The following is a 17,992-nucleotide window of genomic DNA, read 5'->3' on the forward strand; positions in this document are numbered from 1 at the left end:
TAACTTGGAGGAGGAATTCTATCCACTGCAGAAGTTCTAGTTTCTAACCGAAACTGCAAGAAGTTATCCTAAGAAGCAAAAGGTGGGACCCAATATCAGGTGCTTTCAGGAGGCTGAATACCAAGGACTCTATCAAGAAATGGCTACCACAAGCTTCCCTGGCAGGCTGGTGGTTAAGACTCCATGCCCCCAATGCAGATTTGAGGGTTTTTGATCTCTGGACTGGAAACTAAGATTCTGCATGCCACAGGGTGTAGCCAAAATAAAAAGTCTGCTTCAGAGACTCAGACTCTCAGATAATCCTGAATAATGGATGTTGCAGTTTTAAATTCAGCTCTTTTAAAGATCCTTTATGATTTCAGAGATGTGGAGAATTCTTATGAAACAATGAGAACTATATTCTCAATTGATTTGTAGAAAGAATATACGTGTGGTAATAGATTGATGTCAGAGAGGAAAGGTTTAAGGGAAAGTGTTTGACCTTGTTCCTGCTTATCAAGAAAGTTTTAATTTGGTTAGCTTCATGATTGATAATGAATATTTTCTCAGTTGTTTTATTTCTTTTTAGTTGACAGTGAGAATCAGGAACATACAGATGAGAGAATTCCTTGGTGGTGTATGCCCATACCAGTATGCATGTGGTGGGGGCAGCTCCCGGGAATGGCTGCCACCAGTGTATGTGTCTCCAGAGTGAGCCACAGCCACTCCTTGCCTCTCTGAGAGACTCTCCAAGGCAAGCAGTCTTCTGTAATTCAGTATATCCTTGGGATTCACACCACTGTTTCATTTGGAGTTAATACTTGGACTAGAGCATTGAGCATATGCAGGAGTTAATCTTCTGGTAGCTGGACAAACTTTTGCCTGGTTTGCCTCAGGCAGTTTTACCAAATGTCAGAAATGGAAACACTCACAGATTACAAGTGCTGCTGCCAGCTCTCCGGCTCTCCATCTCTAACCTTTCCTTGTGTGTGGAGGGGATGGATTTACTCAGTCTACCTTTGATGGACTCAGTCACTTCTGCCCTGTGTGTTCTGGAGGCTTTGAAGAATCATATTTAATATGTGTCTTCTTATTCCCTATATGTACTTGGGGTTTTGTTTTCACAATTTTGTGTTATTCGTTATTTTGCTTTCTATTTTTTTTTTTTTTTGAGATAAATTACTGGAAAATTGTTTTTTACTTGCTGCTATTTTTCATATGGAGCATAATATCAATTTTCTGTTTTCCATAGTTGCAACTTATGCCAGAATGGAAATTCCTTGTGCATTACACTTTTCATCAATACTCTGAATTGCCGTGACTGCTCCTTGCTGGAGGCAAAGTTGTGTATGTGTGCTCAGTCACTCAGTTGTGTCTGACTCTTTGTGACCCCAGGGACTGTAGCCCATCAGGCTTTTCTGTCCATGAGATTATCCTGGCAAGAATCCTGGAGTGGGTTGCCATTTCCTCCTCAGAGGATCTTCTCAACTCAGAGATTAAACCTGGATTTCCTGTGACTCCTGCATTGAGATGGATTCCTTACCATTGAACCATTGGAGAAAGTCCCAAAATAATAAATGACTCTCCCCTCAAATTGCATCAGTAACAGTTCATGTTTGAAATCTTTTGTTATCTTTTGAAAGATAAGAAATTTTCTATTCCAATTAAATAATAATCATTATCAAGAATAAAAAGAATTAATAGATGAGTAGAAGATATGAGCCATGAAGTGGCATTATATCTTAATGAGGCTATTTCTCCAACTGTTTTTTGGTCCTGTTTTATTAATATTTATTTATTTGGCTGTGCCGAGTCTTAGTTTCTGCGTGTGGGATCTACTTCCCTGACCAGGGATCAAACCAAGTTTCCCTACATTGGGGCTGTGGAGTCTTAGCTAAAGGACCACCAAGGAAGTCCCTCAACTAGGTTATTAAATATTGTTTCTCAGTGAAAAACTCCAGATGTGCTTAGGCAGTAATGACCTGCCTTTATTTACACTCCTGTTTGCTGGATTTTGAATTTATCCATATTATCTTTGGTGAGTGCTACTACTCTTATATCTCTCGTAATTACAAGGATGTTAGGCTCAAATGCAGAGCTGAGTAACAGGTAACAGTGTTTCCCAAATAGAATCATAAGTTTCAGGAAAGTTTTGGATGGCAGATATTACTGCTGGGCTTCTGGTGGTTTGTGGCTCCAGCACTGGACTGCCCTTGGTGGCTGGGATTGCCTGTGTGTACAGTTTGATGTTCTTGCTTCTCTGTGTGGCTTCCACATTTCCATCTCAGGAAACTGTAAACAGTGTGTTTGACAATCCACTGTGTGAAGGACTCTTCCAAGAGCTCTCTGTGCCTCTTGGGATGGATGACAGGACATGGTGGAAATGTATCAGTTACATTTTACTCAGTTCTGGTCATCTTACTTACACTTCTTCAACTAAATAGTGTTCCCTTTATCCTCTATAGTAGATGAGAATCTCCATGACTTCGTGGAGGGAGAGGCAGTTGGTGCAGCCTGTTAATGTGTGTGTGTGCATGTGTCCATTTGTATAGAACAAGACAGGAATGTTAAGGTTTAATGAGACCCCCATATGAGGGACGGGGACATCTTTTGATAAATATACTGATCAAGCACTGGTTGGCTGAGCAGAAAATGCTTGTTTTTTGGTATTTGGTGTTATGGATTTGCCTTCCCTCCTCTTGTGTGTGTGTTCCTCAGCTTCAGACAGATAGAAGAGAGCTATCAAAGCATACCTGTCAGGTAAGCAAAGCGTACTCTGTCTGTGTTAGTAATGTGGGATTGCCAAAAAAAGGAAAAGCCCTGTTCCTGAAAGACTTCCAAACTTTTAACATTTTGTCTTTTGAGAAGTCTGTGGAGGAAATGATATTGTGGCCCAAGATGTTTAGTTTTGGTAACTTGGATTTGTTGAATGATTTTCCTTGATGGTGAAAAAGGGGACCTAGGAAGAAAGGGACCTTCAAGGGGTGACTAGAGAGAGGAAATAGGTTGTGAGGTGGAGTGGCTGTTTGGCAGGGTGGGTAGGTGTTGCCATTCCTTTGCCTTTTTCTTTGGGAAAGAAACTTGCTTTCCCTAAGTCTTACTCAGGGTGGAAGCCTCAGTGCACCCTGAGTCAATTGGTTTAGGCCTTGGGGAAGAGAGGATTGGTAACATTTCTTCCAAACCACCAACTTCAGTAGATGGTGGATCAAGAACTACAGAGACATGAATTTTTAGCTTGGCCTCCACCATGTTTAGTTTTTTACTCCAAGGAACATTCCAACTTCTAGAGGGTAGAGGCGTAGTGAGGCAGTGCTCTCAGGAGCTGAGAGCCTGCAGAGCTGCCAAACCTGGTTTCTTTGTGGTACTCCTGCCAAAGCCAGTTTCCATTCTCTGGATCTACATGTGGAGTTTGGGGTAGAAAAGGGTGGATGTGTTTGTGCCAGTGTCTCGGTTCATAAGGATTCATGAAGAAGGTGATGAAAGCGTGTCTCCCATATGTGAACCACATTGACTTTCTATTGGGCTGGGATATTGAGAGTATGGGGGACAGGGGCAGGCTGCCAGCAGGCTTGTTCCTGTGGAAGCAGATTTCTTCCTCTTCTTCTGCCACCTTTTTCTTTATTCATCTTAAGGCTCAGTTGGTATTGAGCCTGTTTGTGATATTTGTTGAGCATCCACGGTGTGCTAAGCACAATGTACTAAGGCTTTACTATGTTTGAATGGAAAATTTTGCCTTAAGGTTAAACTGTTGCCTGCTTGTCTTATATGAGATAATAAATCTGCATAGTTTTAAATTAGTCACAAATGTAGCATTTTGTCAAAATGTATTTTAAACATGCTAATGATAAAAGTAAATCTTGTATAAAGAAAAACTGACATTTCTAATTAAGACTTTTTTCTTTTCTTTTAGGAAGGCACCAGAGTAGTTCAACCCATATTTTTGGGGAAAATGATTAGTTATGTTGAAAACTATGATCCCAATGATTCTGCCGCTTTGCATGAAGCCTACGGCTATGCGGCAGCACTGAGCGCCTGCGTGCTGGTGTGGGCCGTTCTGCACCACTTGTACTTCTACCACATGCAGCGTGTGGGGATGAGGCTGAGAGTAGCCCTGTGCCATATGATCTACCGCAAGGTGAGTGTCACTCGGTACCACGGTGTGTACCTCCCCTAAATCCTCAGGGGCATTTAGGGAAAGTTCTCTGTAAATTACAAATTTTGTAACTGGGAGTGTTTACACCTTCCTAGAGAAGTTTGTTTTTGCATCAAGCCAAGTTTGTTGTTGTTGAAGCAAACTTTACCAATACATAATGAAAAGTTTTCTTTTGAGATCAAGTGTGGGCTGTCCTTGGCACTTCTGGCCACAGGCTGTCACATAATAACCACTAAATTTGTACTGTAAAATATTAAATTAATATTCAAGAATAAGTATGAAAAATATCAAGTTGATTTTCAGTGTCTTCATGCCCAAATCCCATAGTGCTGTTTATGGAAATTTTTTGTGGTCGTTCATTAATACCTTCAGGTACATCAAATTTGTATTTAAAAGTGAGCTTCAGAGATTGGATCTATAAAACTACATCTAAGAGCAGAGAATGTATTTGATAAAGGGACTGATTTTAACTTTAAAAGACCCATCTAATTATATTCAATATAATTATGTTTGCTAGGGAAAAATATAAAGAGAATTCATGCTTCATATAGACTCACTCCTTATATTTTATAGATAATTTTTGTTAATGGTATGAAAGAAAATAGGATATTTGAGATGAAACTTTAAATTTTACATTGTTTTATGAATTCTAGAGAGAATTTGTTGCTCTTCATTTAAATTATTTTAATACAATATTTCCTTTTATTCTTAGTATGCATTGTAGCAGTTTTAATAAGAACTGATTTAATGTGTTTAGTGATTTTGTATTGAGGAACCCCATGAAATTATTCCATAGTTTACCCTTGTCTAAACTAGTGTAAAAAGAGTAAGGCTTTCAGGTATCTTTACAAAGGTATTGCCACAGACATATCAGTGTCAAGAGCTGAAGGGCTCTGTATAAACTTGATCCTGGATATGTCTTTGCCTTAGACAGTTTTAAAAAAATCTTTATTTGACTGTATTGTATCCTTGAAATTTTCAAAGAGAGTAGATCTTAAATGTTCTCACCACACGTGTTAAATAGGATAACTATATTAGGTAGTGAATACTTTAAGTGGTTTTACTACAGTAATCATTTCCCAGTGTGTATTTATACCAAAGTATCATGTAACCTTAAACATACGCAATTTTTATTAATAGATAAAGTCCTCATTGAAAGATAAAACCAAGCAGCTTAAATTGAAAATATTGCTTCTTTTACTTGGTTGCTGCTTATCTAGAGCTTCTGCTTCTTCAGAATACTTTTTTCAGCAGAAAGTGAGATGTCTTTTCCTCATCTTTCCTTGAGCAGAGTCTTGTACTTTTCAGGATTGTGTGAAACTGGGGACCTGGCATCTCACTGTCTTGTTTGACAACAGCATCTGAGCTGCTTTCCTTCTGGGTGATGTGGAAATTGCAACTGTGCCTGCATACTGCAGTCAGAGGTCTTCACTGTCATTTATCATCATCTTTGTTATTCTGTTGCATCTTTAACCATTTAGGAGATGGATACTCAGATTTCCTCACAAATTGGCTAAACGTTTGTCTTTCCAGATCATATTTAACTCTCATAATAGTTGTGAAATTTTACCCAAACTGTGTTGTGAAACCTTAAGTTAGATGTGAGGTGATGGTTTACTGAAAGCTCACTCTTGGCTGCACAGGTGAGCCATTGTCTACCTGTGTTTCTTCCTCTTCCCACCATACTTTGGAATCTTGCCTTTGGGAAATGTGATCTGACCTGGCACATTGGCTTATGTGAATGTAACTATCTCCCAAGAAGTTCATTTACTGCCTTGATTTTACCTAAATGTTGGCTTTATATGAAGTCAGGAATTATGGGAATTATAACATAGACATAACTTGAAATTCCAGAAACCTGCAAAAGACAAATTTCCTCATGCACAGCCTTGCATCTAGAGTCCTGCTGGGGTGCAGAAACAAGACACTTCTTTTCAGGTTACAGGTGGGCTGATTCTTTAGGGCACAGCTGGTGCTGCCGAGCAGCTCTGAAAGGCCCCTCTGAACTTCTGTGGTTCATGCTCAGGCCCCACCTCCTGATCCCTGGTCCTGGGGAGGAATCAGATTGGGCATTAGAAATGGAATGGCTGCTAAGCCCGTAGCCATAGTTTGTTCTGACCATGGATTCCAGGCTGGGGCAGGTCTCCAGGAGGTCTCTAAGGCTGCACATATTCCACTCCTAAAATGGCCCATTCAGCATTTCGTGCTCTTTGCAGCTGAATTTTGAATGATTCTGAAGGAGGTATCATATATAAAAATGACTTGCCAATTTTATTTTATTTTTAAACTTTACATAATTGTATTAGTTTTGCCGAATATCAAAATGAATCCACCACAGATATACATGTGTTCCCCATCCTGAACCCTCCTCCCTCCTGCCTCCCCATACCATCCCTCTGGGTTGTCCCAGTGCACTAGCCCCAAGCATCCAGTATCGTGCATCGAACCTGGACTGGCAACTCGTTTCATACATGATATTATACATGTTTCAATGCCATTCTCCCAAATCTTCCCACCCTCTCCCTCTCCCAAAGAGTCCATAAGACTGTTCTATACATCAGTGTCTCTTTTGCTGTCTCGTACACAGGGTAATTAAAAAAAAAAAAAAAGAAATAAAACATGAAAAATTAAAAAAAAAAAATAAAGCAATGTTGTTCTCTACAGTTGGGAGTTGGAGTAGATACATTATGTTTTAGCTCACTAAAAATAATTGGAGAACAAATTAGCTTATTTTTATCTAATTTTCTCCCATTAAATAATTAATCTCAGTCACTGTAAATATTTACCATTACTTGCAAGTCATTTTTTGGCAAAGCTATAAATACTATGTAATTTTAATCTTTCTCTCATGAATCAATCCTTGAAGATTGTCATTTTTGTCCCTACAATTTTCAAGCATTAAAAAAAAAAATGACTTGCCATTTATTGATTGATACATTTCCACAGCTTTGGTAAAATTACCTTTGGCTTTTGATCATTGTTTTTGTTGTGGTGGTGGTGGTAAAATACACCCAGTGTAAAGTTGACCATTTTCACTCCTTTTAAGTACAGCATTTAGTGACATTAGGTACACCCACATTGTTGTGCAGCCATCACCATTATTCATCTCTGGAACTTTTTCTTTTTCCCAAACTGAACCTCTGCATCCATTAAACACTAACTCCCCAACCCCTCTCCCCGCACCCAGCACCATTCTACTTCTTATCTCTGTGAATTTGAGTACTTCAGTACTTTATGTAAGTGGAATCATACAGCGTTTGTCGTTTTGTGTGAGGCTTATGTTCTGTAGCCTGATGTCTTCAAGGTTCATCCATGTTGTGGCAGGTGTCAGAATTTAATTCCTTTTTAAGGCTCAATAGTCTTCCCTTATAGGCCTATGCAACATTCTGTGTGTTTGCTCATCTGTCAATGGACAGTTGTTTCCACCTTTTAGCTATTGTGAACATTGCTGCTGCGAATATGAGTGTACTAATTGTCTGTTCAAGGTTGTGTTTTTAGTTTTCTTGAGTGTATCCTTAGTAGTATAATTGCTGTATTTATGCTAATGTCATGTTCAATTTTTGAGGAACTTCCATATTCTCTTCCATTGTGGTTATATCATTTTACCCTCTCACTTGATCATTGTTTTCTTCTTTACTTGAGGAGTAAAGAAAAAGTTTCTTATGAAGTATGACATTTTGTTTGGATCAGTGGCTCTAGTTGGTGGTCTGTTGAAGCAGCTCCTGGTGTCTTTTAAGCTTCCTCAGATCTCTAGGGCATTTTTCTTACTAAAAAGGGATTGAGCAACACAGGTTGTGTATTTTGTAAAATCAGCAGAATGGCATCAAGACCACAGTTTCCTCACAGGAACAGTGTTTTGAACATTATACTTGCTCATTTCAGAATGAGGAAACTAAGCCCAAAGTGTTTAAATATTGTCACCCACAGGATGAATGATTGAATCCAAGTCTCCAAATTTCTTTCCTAAGGCAACCTCTCCCAGTCTCATCCAATTGGCTAAAAATTACTTAGTTGACTCCTAAGTCTAAACCTACACCCTTTAACCTTCAGACAGCTGCAAGTTCACTGAAACAGGGGGTGGATTTTGCTTTTACCTCCTGCTCCTCCCTTTGCTGTTCTTGTGGTTGGGGCTGCCACCACACTGAGGAGTTAGAAGCTGAACAAGGGTCCCTAGAGCCCTGCTGTCAGGGGTCATCCTGCTCCTGATGACACCACTCAAGACCCCTGGAACACATGTTCCATTGTGTTATGTTCTAAGATGACTTGGCATCACCTTAGGAATCTGGATCTCTGTCTCCCTCTCTCATTTCAGGCCCTTCGCCTGAGTAGCTCAGCCATGGGGAAGACCACCACAGGCCAGATAGTCAACCTGCTGTCCAACGATGTGAGCAGGTTTGACCAGGTAAGCTGCCCCTGAGGGATCCTCTTTTATTTCCTATTCTTCTCACTGGGTTCAGCTTATTGGGGTGCCAGGTGCCAGGGTTTGGTGTCAGCCAGGGTTCTGTTGAGGATGTAAGACAAAGGTTCTATTTATCCAAATTTCACTTCTCAGTGTGCAAATTCGATGTAATTATATGTATTGTTTCATAAGTGAGAGTTTTGTTTTTCTGATAATAAATAGCAGCAGTGTTCTTGCCCAGCTTGGTTAGTGTCCTAAGGGGTCCTCCTGGAGCAGCCCTTCTTGGCACGTGGTGTAGGTGTTACTGAACTGTCTTCCTCCTCCTCTAGGTGATGAAGGCCTGGTAGTCAGGGATTGTTTTTTCCCCTGCACCCTGTTCAGTGCCTGCTGCATAGGGAGCCTTCAAGTGGGTGGTCCCCAGACACAATCTCCTCTCTGCTGTCCCCACACACTCTTTTTTCCCCTGACCTTAAGCATAGATCACATGGCCCAGAACATCGTAGCTGTTGGTCAGATCTGTGTTGTAGTAGACACTTCTCTTTCCAGTATTCATTCATCAAACATGAAGCAAGGCCCCTACTCACTTTCAGGGATGAATAAAGCTTAGTTTCTGCTCTATAGAAGCCACAGTCTATTAGGGAGGTAAATACACAAGTAATTACTGGAGAGAGCAGTAGGTACCATAATACAGGCTTTCCTGGGATGCTGGGGAGCCCAGGGGAGATGGGGGTTAAACTCTGAGATGGAGAGCATTTGGAGAAGCCCTAAGCTCATCTGTTTTGTAGTCAAAATCCACATCTTTCTTCATTGCTGGTGGTCTGATTCTCCTGGGACATCCCTGAAGTCAGCCCTGTGCTGCCTGAAACAGTGTCATCTGGGGTTGACACTTGGATTTCTGCTTTAGCATGTTAAAAACCCAGTGAGATCATTTCTATTTAGGTTTCTGTCTGTTCCTTCAGAGCATATTGTCTTTATATTCTGTCCTTAGTGGCTTTTATACCATCCCAAAGAGAGGCTATGCTAAAGAATGGTCAAACTACTGCACAATTGCACTCATCTCACACGCTAGTAAAGTAATGCTCAAAATTCTGTAAGCCAGGCTTCAGCAATACATGAACTGTGAAATTCCAGATGTTCAAGCTGGTTTTAGAAAAGGCAGAGGAAAAAAGCTCAAATTGCCAACATCTGCTGGATCATGGAAAAAGCAAGAGAGTTCCAGAAAAACATCTATTTCTGCTTTATTGACTATGCCAAAGCCTTTGACTGTGTGGATCACAATAAATTGTGGAAAATTCTGAAAGAGATGTGAATACCAGACCACCTGACATGCCTCTTGAGAAACCAGTATGCAGGTCAGGAAGCAACAGTTAGAACTGGACATGGAACAACGGACTGGTTCCAAATAGGAAAAGGAATACATCAAGGCTGTATATTGTCAGCCTGCTTATTTAACTTATATGCAGAGTACATCATGAGAAACGCTGGGCTGGAAGAAGCACAAGCTGGAATCAAGATTGCCGAGAGAAATATCAATAACCTCAGATATGCAGATGATACCACCCTTATGGCAGAAAGTGAAGAAGAACTAAAGAGCCTCTTGATGAAAGTGAAAGAGGAGAGTGAAAAAGTTGGCTTAAAACTCAACATTCAGAAAACTAAGATCATGGTATCCAGTCTCATCACTTCATGGCAAATACAGTGGCTGATTTTATTTTTGTGGGGTCCAAAATCACTGCAGATGGTGACTGGAGCCATAAAATTAAAAGATGCTTACTCCTTGGAAGGAAAGTTATGACCAACCTAGAGAGCAGATTAAAAAGCAGAGACATTACTTTATCAACAAAGGTCTGTCTAGTCAAGGCTATGGTTTTTCCAGTAGTCATGTATGGATGTGAGAGTTGGAATATAAAGAAAGCTGAGTGCCGAATAATTAATGCTTTTGAACTGTGGTGTTGGAGAAGACTCTTGAGAGTCCCTTGGACTGCAAGGAGGTCCAACCAGTCCATCCTAAAGGAGATCAGTCCTGGGTGTTCATTGGAAGGACTGATGTTGAAGCTGAAACTCCAATACTTTGGCCACCTGATGTGAAGAGCTTACTCATTTGAAAAGACCCTGATGCTGGGAATGATTGAAGGCAGGAGGAGAAGGGGATGACAGAGGATGAGATGGTTGGATGGCATCACCGACTCAATGGACATGAATTTGGGTAAACTCCAGGAGTTAGTAATTTACAGGGAGGCCTATTGTGGTGCAGTTCATGGGGTCACAAAGAGTCGGACAGGACTGAAAGACTGAACTGAACTCAACTGAAGAAGGCTTTGTCTTTCTCTTTTAAGGTAACAATGTTCTTGCACTATCTGTGGGTGGGGCCACTGCAGGCTATTGCAGTGACCGTCCTGCTCTGGATGGAAATAGGAATATCATGTCTTGCTGGGATGGCGGTTCTCATTATTCTTCTGCTTTTGCAAAGCTGCTTCGGGAAGTTGTTTTCATCACTCCGGTAAGAGAAACACTTCTTTTAAAAATTGATAATATGTAATTGGTAACATCGACAGTCTGCTTGATGCTTTTGTTCAAAAACAAGACAAATGCCTTCTCTAGTCTCTTCTTTGTGTGAGTTGTAGACCCTACAGGCTTAGCCAGTGGAGGCTCCAGCCTTAAACTGAAGGCTGATCCTGAAACCGGAACAGGAAAGGCATTCACTGGGTTGGCACCGTGTCTGAAAAAGTAGAGTGTCCTTCAGCAGAATCTACCCATGTCCAAGTTATTTAAATATTGGTAAATAGTAATAATCTTGTAGCCCCATTTCTTACTGCATATATTTTTGTTATTCTTGTGTTGGAGCCTTTCAGGTATTTATTCATGTTTCCATTTAGTTATAAGCACCCCCAGGGACAGGCTGATCTCCATTGTGTCTTTATGAAGCCCCACAGTCACAGCAGCACATGTGACAGAAAGATGGCTGGTGGTGAAGAGCCTTCTAGTGCTAAGTTAGATTGAAGCAGGTCCCAGAGGGTTGGAGGTGGGTGGTTGTCAGGTGATGAGATGTTGTGCTATTTGAAGCTCACTGAGTTCTTGTGTTTGTTGTGTGTGTGCAGTTCTGTGCTTGGTGTCTTTTTTATTTGGAATTTCCTTTCTTTTCTTTGCTGGAGAGAGAGATACTCCCTATCTTTCAAGGCCCTGTTCCAGTGCTACCATGTCCCTGAAGCTCTTCTTGTTCTCCTTTCCTGGTGGAATTAACAGCCCCATCTTTTCTGCTCCCCAGAACGTCTCTCCTATTTTATTACAGCAAATACTCTGTCTTCCTGGGTGTCTTTCTGCCTCCCTACCTGACCGTGACCTCTTTGAGCAGATGGTTTGTATCTGACACATTTCAGATCTTTCTTAGCCGATGCTGCACATTCTCCAAGTTACTTCTTGAAATGGACTGAATGGTTGACTTCCTAGTTGAAGCCTTTTTCTCCATTTGTACTTTGAGTAGGACCTGCCTGTGTTCTAAGTGCCAAAGGGCAGTAGAGAATAATTTTATTCCTAGCCCCACCCCCATGCCCACTCCTGCTGCTGCTGCTGAGGAAAGTTGGGCTGTGGTCACTAAGGCTCATCTCACGTCTGTCCCCTCAGGAGTAAGACCACTGCTCTCACAGACAAGAGGATCAGGACTATGAGTGAAGTCATAACTGGCATCAGAACAATAAAAATGAATGCTTGGGAAAAGTTATTTATAGATCATATTACCAGACTGAGAAGGTAAGTCTATATATATAGATATCATTCCATATTCTCATGCTTTATTTCCTATTCTATTGGACTTTAGATGTCTTACCAAAGAAGTATTTAAATTCATCTTCACATTAAGTTGAACTTAAATACTAACTATTCACTGCATCCCTTACATGTTGCAGTAGGGTTAAGAATAGTGGAGATATCATTTAACCTGTTCTTTCATTTGCCATGTTTTCAAAGGAAAAAAATATATATATGCTTCTTACTTATATAGAAATTAAATTCTAAGTAGTTCTTAATACCTCAAATCCCAATAAGCAATGCTTTTAACATAGTATTTGAAACAATGACATTCAAACTAAAATTGTAATTTATGATGATGGCTGATAATCAGAAAGATTATACAGAGTTGGTATACTTGTATTGAACCAAACCGTATGAATCACTATTGTTTGTTGTTGCTATGCTTAGTCGCTCAGCCGGATCTGACTCCTTGTGACCCCATGGACTGTAGCTCGCCAGGCTTCTCTGGCCATGGGACTTCCCAGGCAGGAATACTGGAGTGGGTTGCCATTTCCTCCTCCAGAGGATCTTACAGACCCAGCGATTGAACCTGTGTCTCCTGCGTTGGAGGTGGATTCTTTACCACCATGAAAGCTCATGAATCACTATTATTCAATTCAAATGGAGCTATGAAAATACTGTCCCTTTTGTTCTGCTTCATGTTTTTAGACTGTTTTTCCATCTTTCATTTAAATACCTGGTGAGCATTTCTCTGACCCCACCTTGTCACCTCTCACTTTGCACCTTTGCAGAGCCCATCTTCCTTCTACTCTGGCCTCAAAGCCTGACTGACTCCAGCTCATCTTCAGGGTCCACGTGTGTGTGACTTGCCCTGACTCCACTGCTCCGAGTTACGTATTCCAGCTCTGGGCTCCCTTGGGGGCTGTGATGACCATCTCTGTCTATTGTCTCCTAATTTTATGGTTGCTAGTTCTCTTCGCCCATAAGTTCATGAGCGCCTGGAGGGGACCGGCAGTGTCTTTCTGTGAGGAGCCTGGCACAGATTTGTGATTATGAAAATTTGTTGAATGAATGTTCAGACCCCGTTGGATTGACCCAAAAATGTTTGAAATTGTGACAGAAAACCTCTTACTTGAAAGAGTGAAGTGGGGATGAAGTGTGTGGTCCTGGTGTTGGCCAGACCCCTGAGTGTGCACTATGCTAATGTCTCCATGATGTGAGGGATGGTTTATCTCAATCTGTGTCCATTCCTTAGAAAGGGGCCACTTACACAGGGCACTGAATTCATGTCTTGTATGCTGATGCTTCTTATAAAACCTTTGTCCTATTTTATTTTTACAGTAAGGAAATTTCCAAGATTCTGAAAAGTTCCTACCTTAGAGGCATGAATTTGGCATCATTTTTCACTGTGAGCAAAATCATGATTTTTTTCACCTTCATCACCAATGAGCTCCTTGACAACCTGATCTCAGCCAGCCAAGTGTTTGTGGTGGTGACGCTGTTCGAGGCTCTTCGTTTCTCAAGCACCCTGTACTTCCCCATGGCCATCGAGAAGGTGTCCGAGGCCATCGTCAGCATCCAAAGAATCAAGGTTTAGTGAAAAATAACTTTTTTAAGTTATAGGCAGATTTTACCTAAAATACCTCTTTTATGTGGTGTCACTGTGTGCCAGTTATGTGAGATTTAACTCTTTCAGTGCCAAGTTGGCAGTCTTTCCAAAATGTATGTATTCCCCTCTTTTCTTAGGTAAAGTGAGTTAAAAGTACTGTAAGATCCATGCTTGTTTAGGACCAGTAGTATAAATAGCAGCAGCACTGGCTTTTGACATGCAGTGGTGGCTGCAGGATGATTAAAATGTCTAAAAGCAGGAGAAGCGAACAGATGCATCTGCTGTGCTGACTGGAATGACTAGGCAGTGACTGTGCACAGTCCTGGGGTGACTAGGATTCCTCTCTGGTCTGGGAGGGGAGGAACTTGCTGAGAAGTCCCTGTTCCGTGGGCAGAAAGAGTGGCCTCAGATTCACTTAGTTCTCTGTGCTTAAAGACTGGAATCTTTCCTCCAAAAGATGTTTTTTTGTTGATTTCTGATCTCTACATTTTTATTCCTGTCATTATTTTACTTAGTGTCTAAGCCTGTCTCTAGCTGCCCTCTTCCTTTCAAACTTGTAACTCTGACCATACTTACTGTCTACTCTTTTAAACTAAATGTCCCTAAGTAGTCAGGGGTAAATAAACTAAATGTCCCTAAGTAGTCACACAATGGCCTGGCACACAGTAGGTGCTCAAGTATTTCTGTTTAAAATGAAGATTAAATCAGCTATGTAAAAATGAATGATTTATTATGACCTCATAAGCCCAAGAACTCTCTCTATTTTTCTCTAAGTAAGGAAGGGGGACCCATGGTCCTGGCCTTGGATGACTCCAATAGGATTGCAAAACACTCATTGAAAGTCTTCAGTAACTTTAACATCTAGTAACAATCGGTCTCTGAGGTTGTTTTCCATTACCAGCTATAAGCAAGTTAGTCTTTTTGGTAGTATCAACTTCCCTGCATAACCTGTTCTGAGTCTGCAATTCATGGCTCTACTGGCCATTTAATTTCAGCTTTTTCATCAGACTGAGTCTTGGGGAAAAATCCAGCCAGCACTTCTGGTGCCTTTACAAGCTGATCATGTGTTGAATGGGGTCTCATTTAACCCTTGGAAGACTGTGACATCTGTTCACCTCAGAGGTATTGTTTGTGGACAGGTGCTCAATAAATTTATTTCTTCACATAAGGCATACTTTTCCTTTTCTTTATTTTTTGTTTGAAAGTGTGGTGTTTCTATTCTAATGTATACAGATTGAGTATTGATGTCTTGGTTACATGCTTAAGCTGAAACTGGAATTTGATTCTGTCTAGACCAGATATATAACATATGCATTACTCTCCAGGGCCCTCGGTCTTTTTAATCAATGGAAGTTGATGATAGGCCAGACAAGAAATTCAAGCAAGGCTTCACTGAGGCTTGTGCTACAGCACAAAGTATGAAAACAAGAAACTGATGCCCCGTTGACGCTTTGAGAAGAGTGGGCTGGTTCCTTAAGTGGGGTGAGGGTAGGGGAGGATTGGTGGTTTGAGCCACAGGAGTGACTTATGTGGTCTGACCCCTGTCTTGTAGGTGCCATGTGCCAAGATCGTGCACAGTTCTCTGCTTTGCTCCCAGCAGCTCAGAAATGCCAGTTGGCTTGTGATGTTTTTGTATCTTATTGTTCGTGATTGCCTTTGCATGTGTGCAGGTGTGTTTAGTCTCTTAGGATTTCTTTGTATTTTGTTGCTCAGGGAGACGTTTGTCCAGATTCAAGCACTCCGGTAGAGGGTCCCAGGTCCCAGCCTGTCTCATCACCTTTTGCTTGTTGCTGTGTCAGCTTAGACTCTGTAAGGCTGTAGCCATGCAGTCAGTGGTTGGATGGTTTGAACAGCCATGCAGTCTGTTCCTTCCTTTAGCTGATGCCGTCGATGGGCTGACTGTGCAAGGCTAGGTCTTAGCTGGAGTTGGGACTGTAAAAGCACACGAATGATGTAGTGTCTCCCCTCTGTGTGACTTAGTATTCCTCAGGGGATTCAGAGGTAGGGAGGGCAGTGCCAGCTGGGGATGTGCTGAGCTGGTTTCAGTAGGGTTAGTATTTGAGATGGACCAGAAGGGTGGGTGGGGTCAGTACTCAGGGTGTCCAGGCAGAGGCCACCTGGGGAGCATGGACTTAGGTGCAGGTGAGCCACTGGGGTGGCGGGCGGGGGGAGGGGGTGGGGTGTTAAGCTGGTGGACACTCTTTGAGGGGCTGTAAGGAGATCAGAAGGGAGTGTCTTGGGGTGGGGTCAGTGATGTTGGGGAGGACTGGGGAAGGAACCAGCAAAAGAAAAGTTGCATTATTGAAATAACTAATAGTGAGTGAGATTCTGAAATTATGTTGTTTCAAGAGGAAAAGAGAGTTGGGAGAGGGATGAATTGTGTCAGAACAGGCAATGGTGGTAGGGAGAGAGAACTCAGGCTGTGGTGGTTGAAAGCCTGCAAACGTGTCCTCATACCAGTCTCCGTCCATCCTGCCTCCTGGTGGACATGGGCTCCGGGCAAGTAGGAGTCACTGTGCTCAGTGTTAGGTTCTCAGTGAGCTGGGATGAGTGGAGGAAGGAATGAATGAAAGCATCTTCCACCAGCTGATATTTGACAGAAATGCAAGGATCCTGTCTTTCTTTTCCTGCACAAGGGTTTTCACATTCAGTTTTGACCAGTTCTTTTTAAGTAGAAGTTTGCAATCACATTTATGACTCTGAGGCACGATAGATAGGGTGTCAAGATGTTTAAGGTAGTAGATTACTATTTATGTGTCATTTTCTTTCTCAAACATCCTCACATGCTTGTTTCAGTTTTTCCCCATATGGGTTAGGATTTGGTTTACCTGTGGGTCCCAGAGGTACCCATGCTAAAGCTGTTTACAGGGGTCATTTGTTTTTCTCTCATTCAAGAATCCTTGTGAGGCTCTGTATGGATTTCCTGGGGCTGCGGATACAAAGTACCATAAAACATGTGGCTTAAAACCACAGGAATGTTTTGTTTCCCAGTCCTGGAGGCTAGAAGTCTGAAATCAAGCTATCAGCAGTCAGGATCCCTCTGAATCCGATAAGGGAGCATCCTTTCTTGCCTCTGCTAGCTCTGAGTGGTTGCAGGCAAAACTTGATATTCCTTGGCTTTAAAGCCGTCACCCCAGCCTCTGTCTCCACCATCAGGTAGCTGTTTTTTGTGTGTCTGTCTGTCTTTGCATTTCTCATAAGGACTCCAGTCATATTGGATTCAGGGCCCACCCTACTCCACTGTGATCTCACTTTAATTGATTACATTTCCAACAACTAAATTTCCAAATAAAGTCACATTTTGAGCTAACTGGGGTTAGGATGTATCTTTTACGTGGTGATACAACTCTCCCCATAACAAGTCCCATGGTTAGTGTGAACCTCTGTGATGTTGGGACCCAGACTCTTTCTCTCTTATGTTACTCCACTGCATGTGACCTTGACCCGGCTGGCAGCCCCCAAGGCCCAGGCTGGTATGGAGGAAGGTCCTGGTTGCTGTCACTCTCCACAGCCCTGGATTTAGTCACGTGGCTGCTCCTGTCTGCTCGGGAGCCTCGAGACAGAGGGAGGGCCTCCTTCCAGGCTGCCACATGCAGTTAAAATCCAGGGTTTGTTACCTCAGAAGAACAAGAGCAGATTTCAAGGACAATCAGCAGTCTCTGCCTCTTGTTCACAGTTTTGGGGACCTTGGGGAGTGGGAGTGGTCTAAGTTATTTGTTCAATTTCTCTATTGCTCTAGCTTTTCTCATTAAATTATACCTAGCATTTGCAAGGCAAGAGGGAATTTTCTTGTATGTGTTTGTCAGCTTTGTAGCAATTTATAAGATTTTGTTTTATTCAACTACTGTGCATCACTTCAGAGAAGGCAATGGCACCCTACTCCAGTATTCTTGCCTGGAAAATCCCATGGACGGAGGAGCCTGGAAGCCTGCCGTCCATGGGGTTGCTGAGGGTTGGACACAACTGAGCGACTTCCCTTTCGCTTTTCACTTTCATGCATTGGAGAAGAAAATGGCAACCCACTCCAGTGTTCTTGCCTGGAGAATCCCAGGGGTGGGGGAGCCTGGTGGGCTGCTGTCTATGGGGTCGCACAGAGCCGGACACG

The 17,992-nt window shown here is 42.0% G+C and overlaps 1 protein-coding gene across 1 annotated transcript in view; it reads left to right on the forward strand.

Moving 5' to 3' along the window:
* LOC147361910 (ATP-binding cassette sub-family C member 4-like) overlaps nucleotides 1-17,992 on the forward strand; it is a 173,905-nt gene that overhangs the window by 23,708 nt on the left and 132,205 nt on the right. The window contains 5 exon segments of the mRNA XM_086330240.1: nucleotides 3,890-4,114; nucleotides 8,445-8,534; nucleotides 10,868-11,031; nucleotides 12,153-12,278; nucleotides 13,620-13,869. Coding sequence (XP_086186366.1) covers nucleotides 3,890-4,114; nucleotides 8,445-8,534; nucleotides 10,868-11,031; nucleotides 12,153-12,278; nucleotides 13,620-13,869 — 855 coding nt within the window.

Source organism: Bos grunniens, chromosome 12 (genome assembly GCF_055505025.1).
Source record: "Bos grunniens cultivar Pamir isolate PY7600 chromosome 12, Bosgru_T2T1.0, whole genome shotgun sequence".
NCBI lineage: Eukaryota > Metazoa > Chordata > Mammalia > Artiodactyla > Bovidae > Bos > Bos grunniens.